Source organism: Chrysemys picta, chromosome 22 (genome assembly GCF_011386835.1).
Source record: "Chrysemys picta bellii isolate R12L10 chromosome 22, ASM1138683v2, whole genome shotgun sequence".
NCBI lineage: Eukaryota > Metazoa > Chordata > Testudines > Emydidae > Chrysemys > Chrysemys picta.
The window spans coordinates 15,636,408-15,647,850 of NC_088812.1; the positions used below are offsets into that span (position 1 = coordinate 15,636,408).

The 11,443-nt window shown below is 44.6% G+C and overlaps 1 protein-coding gene across 1 annotated transcript; it reads right to left on the bottom strand.

The window, feature by feature from the left end:
* Window positions 1-1,800: 1,800 nt before the first annotated feature.
* Window positions 1,801-11,136, bottom strand: LOC101938554 (keratin, type II cytoskeletal 4-like). Its single transcript, XM_024106321.2, has 9 exons — window positions 10,566-11,136; window positions 8,680-8,894; window positions 7,650-7,710; window positions 6,860-6,955; window positions 6,190-6,354; window positions 5,981-6,106; window positions 3,830-4,050; window positions 3,327-3,355; window positions 1,801-3,220 (listed from the first exon to the last, which is right to left on the bottom strand). Exons 1-9 carry the CDS (start codon window positions 11,058-11,060, stop codon window positions 2,592-2,594), a joined length of 2,037 nt encoding a protein of 678 aa, XP_023962089.2. The 5' UTR covers window positions 11,061-11,136; the 3' UTR covers window positions 1,801-2,591.
* Window positions 11,137-11,443: the final 307 nt, after the last annotated feature.

Here is an 11,443-nt window from a genome sequence, read left to right on the forward strand (position 1 = left end):
AAAAAGAAGAGAGTCCATTAAGGTCAATATCAACATTCCATTCTTCTGGAAGTGATTTCTTGGTTAACCAGCTTTGCGCACGCTCATCCAGTTTTATTACTGTATTCATGTGTTCTCAGAAATGGACTGTTTATATAATATGAATGACCAGGAGGTACTGAGAGTCCATTCTTGGATCAGAACTTCATTCTTCACGTGCTTTCCTTGAACATACTCTTTCTGTGGAACCTTTCCAGAACATTCAAAGGAGCAAAATCAAATCTCATCCATATTTAAGGCTCAAACCATATGCCAAATGAATTTCAGAGGGTGGTCAATCTGCTTCATATTGTGCCCTTCCAAATTTCCTTTCTTCCTTTTCCTTCCATTTCTGTCTCTTTACCCTTAATCACTGAGTTCTTGATGCACCGAACCTGAAGTCACATCATGTCTTTGTGGTTTCATTTGCGATTTGCTGGGTTTTGGGGGGTGGTTTTTTGTTTTGAGGTTGTTGTTTTTAACCCATTGAGACATGCAATTAATTTTCTCCTAATCTGTGTATTTCTCCCTTTGACCTAGGTTGAAATTCTGAAATGCCATTCACTTGATATTCCGAAATCATGGGGATAGAGCCGAAATAAGCATATGCTGATTTATTGTCACACAAACTCTATTAGCAATAAGTATTTAACTCTGGTAAAGTGTGTCTCAGGCACTCTGATACCTTGGAGGTGGGAGCAATACAAGAATCTAAATACAGTAGGGGCCGATCTACACTGCGGGGGGGATCGATCCAAGATACGCAACTTTAGCTACGCGAATAGCATAGCTGAAGTCGAAGTATCTTGGATCGAATTACCTGGGGTCCACACGGCGCGGGATCAACGGCCGCGGCTCCCCCCTCGACTGCGCTACTGCCACTCGCTCTGGTGGAGTTCCGGAGTTGACGGTGAGCACATTCGGGGATCGATATATTGCATTTTAACAAGACGCGATATATCAATCCCGGATAAATCAATTGCTACCTGCCGATACGGTGGGTAGTGAAGACGTACCCTAGAATAGCTTAGATTCTGTTTGAGTTTAAGACTTCCTTTACGCACCATGTTATCTAAAGCAGATTGAAACCTCAGCCCGTCCCTTCATTTTGAATTCTACTGAGAAGATATCCCACGTAAAATGCCCATTCATTGATATACAATATGGGAATGAGATATTACTGGTCTAACTTGTAATTTCATGAAATGTTGCTGATTAAAAACTAAGTGACAAAACATGGATTGTCGGTGTAGTTTATTGAAGGCACAGTGGGAAATGGAGAACTTTTGACAATCAACAAAGGCTAAGATAGCACCACTACAGCTTTATACAAATACAACCAGGCATTGTACTCAGAGATACTATGCACCAAGAGCTCCCAGCGACTTCATTTGGAGGTGCTGAGTAGACCTTGGGGGAGAAAAACTGTCAAAGAGAAAATTGGAAGAAAAATGCATTTTTTAGGACATGAAAACTATATATGAATTTGGGTTGAATTTGGCAAATAGTCTCAGCTGAAAAAAACCACCCTTCAAGTTAAAATTTCTAAAAGAGTGAAATAATTCAGTTAGAAAAAATCAAAACTAACCCATTGGAAAGTGTCTTTTCAATTCCACATTCTGTTTAGAAAACGTCAGTTCGATTCAACGTTTTGTCTAGAAAACATCATTTCGATTTGACGTTCAAAACATTTAGTTTCCACCTGAGTGAAATGCTTTCAGTTTTTCATTTTGGTGAGAAAAAACAAAACAAAGCAAATTCGGTCTCAGTTCAAAACGAAACGATTATTCGCTTCAGCCACCAAACTGAAAAATCAATTATTCAACCCAGTTCTACAGCAGAAGGCTTTTGAAAATCAAGCCCAGGAAAAGCACAGTTCGGTGCACAATCAAATAAGGATGACACGTATTTAGCGGCAAGCAAGCTAAATTAAACACCCGTTGTTTAACTGCAAACAAAAATGAGCTTGGACATGGAGATTTCTCTGGTTAAAATTTGACATTTCCTTTTTGGAATACACATCGTTAACAGCTCTAGAAACTAAGTTCCCCATTTTACAGAGAGAGAAAAATTCTCTTCTCAGTACCATCTGGGAAAGTCAAATCACTGTTCTCCTTTCTGAATCACTTTGGAAGGTGCTGTAGGAAGAGTATGTTTCCATGTACAAATTGCATGATTCATAAAACTGCCAGTTGCAAGAAAACCCAGAGAGAGGGCAACGCAAATGATTGGCCCATGGGAGGGCGGTTTTGCAGCATAGAAAATGCCTCAAGGCAGCACTGAAATACAAAGACACTTTGAGCTGAAGGAAGTAATACTGCTGTAAACACCTGTTAGCAAGGCGTCTAAGGAATGGACATTCAGAATGAGGAGACTACTGAAAATAGAACCTCCCTGAGACATCTCTCTTATCCTAATGAATGCTTATAGTCGGTCAGGGATTTTGTGATTTGTGTTGCGGTCAGCTGGCTGAGAATTCATTTCATATCATTTTGGAAAGGGTGACTTTGTGCTTAAGCTTTGGATTGTGGTATTCCTGGCTGTGCGGCCTACAAATCCAGAGTTACATCCCCCTACGGAGCTATGCCGGTTTCTCTCACCACTTCACAACTTCCCGGAACTCCAGTGTGGCATGGCCCAGCTCCAGAGTTATCTACAGCTCCAGTGCTGGGTCCTCCAGCTGGAGAGCTACCTAAATATTGGATGATGAATCCTCCGGTTTCAACGGTGCAAACTCCATTTCCAGGATATCCACTACTGGTGATGTACCCTCCTCCATCTGGGCTGCAGGCTACACCTCCAGAGACTTGTCCTGTGCCTACAGAGCTGGTTACGACTTTAGAACCGTAACCCCCACCTCCGGAGACGACTCCTCCAGGTGGACACCAATGCACACCTCCCGGGAGGTGGTGGCTACACACAGAGCTGACCACACCTCTGGATATGCAACTGCCACTTCTGGAGCTGAACCCTCCAGGTGGATAGAAGTCTGCACCTTCAGGGAATTTTTGGCTACCTGCAACGCTGACTACACTTCTGGGGCAGACTCCTAAACTTTTGGAGCTGAAACCCCCACCTGGGGAGCCGCATCTTCCATGCCCAGAGCTGTAGCCTCTACTTAAAGAGCCGTAACCACATCCGCTTCCAACTCCAACCATGGTACCACTGTCTCCAGCTATGTTTGAGGAGTTGGTGACCACAGCTGCAAGAAAAACACAGGTGCAGTAAGTTGAGCAGAAAGCTAGCACTCTCGCAGAAAAAAACCCCAAACTTGGAATATCCCAATTGTAAATCCTCGGCTTACTTACATACACTCACAGGCGTCCCCAAACATATCCTGTGGGGAAAGAAAAGAAAGATGACTATTTCATCCCATCAATATGGGTAAGGAATGGTGTCCCTAGCCTCTGTTTGTCAGAGGGTGGAGATGGATGGCAAGAGAGAGATCACTTGATCATTACCTGTTGGTCCACTCCCTCTGGGGCACCTGGCATTGGCCACTGTCGGTAGACAGGATACTGGGCTAGATGGACCTTTGGTCTGACCCGGTATGGCCGTTCTTATGTTCTTATGTAATTAGCTTTACTTCATTTTACTGTCACTTCAGCCTACCAACCAACCCATTCCATCCCTAGGTGTCTCTCTCATCCCCTGCATTGTGTCATGTCCAGGACAGAGGCACTGTCTCGTAAATACTTGTGCAATGGAGCCCTGGTAGCTGTTTGGATTTCCTAGGTAATCCTCATCTTCATCATTGGAAAGTCACTTAGAGATTGTTCCATCGTTGAGCTTTATGGTATTTGGCACCCACCTGCTTTCTTCTCCTTCCAGCAGTTTCTTGTATGTGGTGATCTCGATATCCAGGGCCAGCTTGACGTTCAGGAGTGCCTGGTAATCACGCAGCATGCATGCCAGCTCATCCTTGGCCCTCTGGAGAGCGTTCTGCAGTTCCATGTGTTTACCTCGAGCATCTTTAAGAGCACAATCGCCGCGCTGCTCAGCATCACAAATGGCTGTTTGCAGACAGGCAATCTGCCAAGGGAGAAAACGGAAGACATTACTGATGTGTTTGGGTGTCTCTACCAGAGTTCCGAGCCATCAGCCTCTGGATTCGCTTCCCAAGTTTCAGTTCCAAATTCAGAAGAATAGATACATGGCTGAGGAAAGCCTAACATCTTGGAAGCTGTATACCTCATTTCATGGCCTTCTTTCAAGGTACTCCAAGTGTCCATAATAAGCTCTGCCTGTTACAGGACAGATGACATTGCTTAGCAGTATGGCACAATTTTGGCATCTCCCTCAAAGGCGTGAAGTTTTGGCCACTATCAAAGGCTAGGTGCTGGGTTTGGTGATGTATCCACTATTCTATGGTATTCCCATAGGTCTCTGTAATGGGGGCACTCACCTCTTGAGCACCTCTGAGTGGCTGGGTGTGGTACCACAGACCTTTTCTCACCCCTGGTGTCCCCTTCAGGCTGCCAGCCAACCTTGGTGGGACTTCAGCAGCTTGGCCCTCTGGCCAAGTCACCAAGTCCAAATGACCTCCTTCTGGGGTGGGCATTACATGATCTATTTGCCCTTAGTAGGGCCTTCTATCCTGGCTCTGGGCCCCTTTAAATACTGTCTCCTTTGTGGGGTTGATACCACTTTACTTGTGGCCAGTAGGGGAACCTGGGCCTGCCCACTACTCTGGGGTCCTACCCAGGGACTTTATACATAGCAGCCATGTACTGCTTACCGCAATCCTTCACTTTCCCTGAGCCTTTCTACCAGTACTTTTATCTCCAGCCCTATCTCAGCGCCAATGCCCTCAGGTTCTTCTCCCTCTACAATCCCAACTACGTAAGTAGAGCCAGAGATAACCTCTGGCTAATTGCCTAGTTCCCTTGGCCAGAGAGCAGCCCCTTTTTTCACTCGTCTGGTCCCATCCTGGAACTGACCTGCTCAGGCCCTGTAGCAACTTTTATCTGAGCCTGCTGGGTTCTGATTGGCTGAACAACTTTATTTTTTCAAGAGACCAACAGGGCCTGCCTTGCAGTTCCTCTCACTGCATCTAGCAGGTGCTAAATTGTGGCAGAGGATGGAACTGAAAGGGAAACCGAAGACAAGGAAGAAAGCGCCGTCTTTGAGAAGACCGGACATGAGAAAGAAAAGGCTTGCTTGTGATAATACTACTGCTCTCACTAATGCTCATCCTTAGAGTTATCCTCCCTAATTTTCAAAGGGTGGTAAGAAGAATCAACCTGGTTGAATAAGAAGGGAGAGAAGCTGATTCTCATATACACTCAGGCCCCAGCTCTGGCAGTGTAAAGGGGCCGTCAAAACAAAGTAAATGTAATTGATACCCACTATATGGCCACTGGCAGAGGGGTGACAGGGGCCTGAATGTGCTTGAAAGTAAAGCCCAAAATCACTTTCCCTTTTATTCCATGTAATTTCCCTTTTCCCATCCCCACTCCTTTCCTTGACAAGCGAGAGGTGATGGCGATTCTCGAAATCCTTGAATTTGGCTAGACAGAAAGTCTACTCAATAAGTTGAAGAAGTGAAATTACGTCTTAAGGGCTTCAGTGTGGATCCTGTTTGCAGAGTTGTTGTAGCCATCTTCTATTAGGGTTGCCAGTTTTGGTTGGACGTACTCCTAGGTTTCATCACATGGCATCATCTTTAATTAGGGATTAATCTTTCATTCCTGGATTCTCCAGGACAATCCTGGAGGGTTGGCAATCCTATCTTCTATAATACTTCGAATTGTGGTGGTGTTGTTTTTTTAAAAACACTTGGCCTCATTCATTCCAACCTAGCAGCCATCTCAGATCAGTCTTGGTTCATGCCACAGACACAACGGCATCATTCAGAACCAGACCATAATTCCCAGCCATACTGTATTCCAATATATCATCCATACTAATACACCAAATCTGGCACATTCATCGGAAAATCAAAACTTCTAATCACTCCTACCTGTTTCTTTACGTGGTCAGTCTCACCCTGCAGCTTCTGGATCAGACGGGTTAGTTCTGCAATCTCATGCTTGTTTCTCTCTAGATCCTCACAGAATCTGCCCCTTTGGTCCTGAAGCTCCTCGAACTGGTATCCAGAAACAAACTGATGGTTAATTGAACTTGCATCATACAATAGCCTGTATCGTACCTGTCTCATTTGCGACTCACCCTGGTTTGGTACAAAACATCAACTTCTTCTTTGCTCCTCTGAGCAATCTCTTTATACCAGCCTTCAACATTCTTGATTATGCAGTCCGTGTCCAGGTCTCTGCTGTTGTCCATTTTCACAATAACTGCCGTGTCGCAGAACTGGCCATCCATCTGAGCTCTCTCCTGCAATTGCATAAAGTCTTAGGTGTCATTTAAAGCCCCCTCCCTTATCCATACTTCCAAGATGTTCACTCAAGGACAAAGGGTCTCTCTTCACTGGGCTAGTTCCGATCCTGCAACCAAAGACCAACATAAAGGGCTTTGCCTATGAGAAATACAGAAGTCTTTCCTCTTAGGAGTAGGGGCAGGGCAACCAGGTAGGTAGGACATGTCCAATTTCTGATGGATTTGGGGAGGAAAAGACAGGTCTCATTGTTCCCAGGCATTGTCACCAGATAGATCCAGGGTGAAGATTCATGCATTATGGCGTAACATTATATAGGCTTCATAATTCCATGTTTAGGGGATGATTAGTAAATGTTTCCTAGAGGCAATCACCCAGGTGGAGTTTCTAGCTATGGAGTCCTTGCTGCCTCTAGTAATCTGGCCTCTATGCAACATGATGGTGATTTCAAGGAGAAACATGGTACTGAATTTCCATGGCAGGCAGCATGAGAAGAATCCTTACCTCATCAAACACACATCTCAGAAATTCCAGCTTCTGCTTCGACAAGGTCGTGTTCACCTCTAGCTCTTCCTTGTGCAGCAAGGTACCGTCCGCCTCCTGAGGAAAAAAGGCCACAGGTATTCCAAAACACTGGGGAAACAGTATCGGAGGCAAAGCCTGTTGTCTGTTTCCATCAGGCTTGTGGAACAGATTGTCTCGATTTGGCAGGCTTCCTCAAGGGGCTCACGGGCCTCCCAGAGGAAAATCAACCCACCTCAAAGTCAATGGGGAGGAAAAGTCCTCTTCGGTACTTAGGACTTGGTGGAAAACCCAGTATTGACTAATGAAAGTTTAAATATGAACTCTAAATATTCAGTGTTTTTGTCTCATTTTCTGAGATCTACCTACAATGGATCTAGCGAGGAAGAAAAATTAAGATGCACCTCTTTAGATGATTAAAATATCAGTCATTAGTGGGCCTTTATTATTCCATTGCTGTCCAGCTACAACCGTTTTTGCTCTCTCCGTCAGGCCCCACTTACAAATAATGACATGAACAGCAACTTGAGTGTGTTATGCTTGCTTGTGATTTGCTATGATGCTAGCTTAAATGACGTTCAACTTCTTCTCCCATTCCCATCTATATCCTTTTTCCACCCTGTCCAGTATGTGTGCAAAGATGTGCCTTTTCCTCATGCTACCATCATCAGGTATCTTCTAATAACTTCCTACTGCTGCGGCATCCATGCAAAATGGTTATAGCTATATTTACAGATCCTCGCTTCCTCTTTTAGCCACCTGAATTTCTCACCTTCTTGAGCACCACAAACTCGGTCTCTGCCGCTGTGCGCCTGCTGATTTCCTCTTCGTACCTGTGGGAAAAGAGAAGAGACAGCGGTGGGTCGGTGCTTGTTTTGCCAACTGCCATAACACACATGGGCAACATTTTTCTCTTTCAATTTGAAATCAACATTGGGTCTGTTTCACCAATCGCAAATGCTATTTCAATTGATATCGCTGTTGTTAGATATTTGGCGGCATGCGTGTGTTCTCTCTGTGTGCTGCACTGGCTCTGGCCAGATAGCACCTACAGCAGGCTTCGATCGAACTGCTCAATAAGACCACAAGACTTGGTTTAGTAGCAAAGGTGCCCGGCCAAGTTTATTGTCAACAAAGCACGGTAATGGCACCTGGAAGACTCTCCGAAGATACTAAGACATGTATGCTTGTGACAATGGACGCAGCTCAGTCACTGGTGGGACTTTCCACTGCTCCGTAGGCTGGCCAAAGACACTCCCTTTGAGATACATTTTTATACACGGATACAAACAAATTACAAATCAGGGTGCCACCGCTGACGTATTTGAGTGCCACTCAATGCCTTGTACATGTTGGTTTGATTAAAACATTTTTATTCATTATGCTGTTATCCTGACCTTATCTTTAGGATGGGTCAGTGTGTTCCTGTTATCTGTGGGGAATGTGCTAGTATTGAGGTGTTCTGGTACCACCCTTCTGGAATATGTGTTTTTGCAATATCAGCCCTGTGCTTGCCAAATTCTGTGAGCATGGCCTGCCTCTTGCTCACAACCTGACTTCGCTTCATATTGGAAAAGTTTTGACCACTACTTTAGTTCAGGCCTCAGGCCTCATACCAGGCCTCTAATACAAGGACTTATGTCTCAGGCTCTCTTCCTACTACAATAGTCATACCAGCTAAAGACTGGAATAATTCAGTGGTGAATCAGGCCACAATTTTTTTTCATTTCCCACAGCAGCTAAAGGAGATCACAAGAAATAGAGCAAACTGAGAAGAAAGCAAATGATGGATAATCTCTTACTTGCATTTGAATTCATCCACAAGCTTCCTTGATGCAGACTCTTCACAGGTCAGTTGTTCCTTGTCACTTAACAAATCCTCGAGCTGCTTCCTCAGGCTGCAGATATAATTCTCAAAGCACTGCTCGAGATTTTTCTGTGGGGCTGGAGGAACACACTGCTGCAAGAGGTTCCATTTGGTCTCCAGCACCTTGTTCTGCTGCTCCAGGTGTCGAACCTGTAAACCAAAATTCAGCCATTTTTTAAATCTCCGAAAGCTGCCACCGAAGAAAGAAAGACCCTAAGTTAAACTGTCCTTTTTGATTCAGGAACTGTTATTGCTATTCCAGAGGCAGGAACAGAGTATTTGGCAACTAGAAGGCCAAAGGAAGCAGATCTTTGGGAAATGATACTTAATAGTAACTCTCCCCTCCTCTGAGTAATCATAAATATATATCGAAGTTGAATACATTTTAAGCTAACAAATACTGTATTCCATTCACCTTCATATTACATGTATCCCAATGGTATTGAAATCATAGAATCATAGAATATTAGGGTTGGAAGAGACCTCAGGAGGTCATCTAGTCCAATCCCCTGCTCAAAGCAGGACCAGCACCAACTAAATCAATGCCCAAGACTGATATTAATATAACTTTGTGTGTCAAATATAAACATCAAAAGGCCAAGGAAATAAATTTAAGTCTAAAGCTCTATCTTTGTCTCCTCGTCCAGGTACTTCGAAGGAGAGTAATGCTGAATGTAAGAGGATCATAAACTCGTTCGGTGTCATTGAGTGGTGATTGCCCAGGTAGTGCCCAGCAAATTGCAAATCAAGGAGGAGGAGGATCTTTTCATAACCATCCCATTCCATTGACTTCACTACAATTATTCTTGTGAATGGAATCAAGGCCAGATGTTGCATTCCTTTCAATAAACTAAATAATGACTCCAAAAAAACCCACTACGTTTCCCATCCTTGGATGAAAACAATAGTGCCATTGTTTCTGTTCCACTTAGCACAAAACATTCTCAATGGCCGTAGAACTTTAACGCAGACCTCATTGGAGAATGTGGAAACAACAGACTTGAAGGGTGACTGCAGACAACCATCACCCAGGCACACTTGGTCTTTCATATTGTTTATTTAATAGCTTCGTAGATGTTAAGGCAAGAGGAACCACTTCAGTCATCTAGTCTGACCTGACATAACACAAGCCATAGAATTTTACCCAACAGTTCCTGCATCATAGAATCTTAGAATATTAGGGTTGGAAGAGACCTCGGGAGGTCATCTAGTCCAACCCCCTGCTCAAAGCAGGACCAACACCAACTAAATCATCCCAGCCAGTGCTTTGTCAAGCCAGGCCTTAAAAACATCTAAGGATGGAGATTCTACCACCTCCCTAGGTAACCCATTCCAGTGCTTCACCACCCTCCTAGTGAAATAGTGTTTCCTAATATCCAACCTAGACCTCCCCCACTGCAACTTGAGACCATCGCTCCTTGTTCTGTCATCTGCCACCACTGAGAACAGCCGAGCTCCATCCTCTTCGGAACCCCCCCTTCATAACTTCTGGTTGAGACAGAGTAGATCTTTTAGAAAGTCATCTAGCCTTGATTTAAAGCCTTCAAGTGACGGAGACTTTCCAAAGAGTTAAGTACCGCAGTGGCTCTGTCTCAGGGCATGATCCAAATCCAGTTAAGTGAATTTGGGTGTCTTTCCACTGATTTCAGTAGGGATTTGACTAGGCCCCAATCCAAGGACAATCTTATGCTCTTGTTCCAAAGGTCACAGTCTGAACATGGGGAAATTTGGATCTGGATGCAAATCCGGATTAGAAATCTGCACCATGGGCCATTCTCTTTGTTTTATTAAAGGAAATATAGAAAACATCGATGCTCTCACCTTGTCAATGAAGCAGGCAAATTGGTTGTTCAGGGTCTTCATCTGCTCCCTCTCGTGTTCTCGTGCCTGATGTTCTTGTGGGTCAACTCCCACGCAGAGCGGCTTCAGGAGGGACTCGTTGACGCTGACCCCTCGGATACCATCGCTCCTGCAATCGGCATAACCTCCAAAAGTTCCATAGCCTCTGGGTCCGCAAAGACCTACCCTGCCGCTAAAACCTCCAGAGCTGCCATAACCAACACTGCCCCAAGCTGTGCCACCATCCCCATAACCTCCATAGCATCCAGCACCAGTAGGGCAGCCCACAACATCGGCAATTCTTGTGCTTCCACCCAGGTGGCAGACGCTCCTGCTGCTGTAGCCACCAACTTTACATCTTTCGACCGGCGGGCCTACCGAGGCCACACAGGTTCTGTGTCCGCTTAGGACGTCAGACGTGGAACTGAAGCCCTTTCGTCCAACGGTGGAGCTTGCAAAAAACGTCTGTCTGTTCATGGCGGCGTATTTGAAGCGGGAATAAGTATCGGGAGCTGCGGTGCGTGACAGCAGCAAAAAGCGAAGGAGAAAGGACTCCTCTGATGTGACACCTTGACACTACCCCTTATATATGATAGTGAAGCTGGGCTTGGTTGGATCAGAAAATTAATTTCAAGTTTTCAAGGGTTTGGTTTGCCTAGCAGCAGTATATGCTTTGCAACATGCAAAGCTTCATAGTAAACATTAACCACTTATGAAATAATAACGCATTTAAAATGCTTTGTTTGCAAGCTTTGCTCAGAAGATATTCTTGTTTAAAGTATTCTCATTTTATACTAATTATAGCTTGGCGGATGTATTCATGAGAGTCCTCATAGTTTGTTTGCAATTGTGGTTTTTAT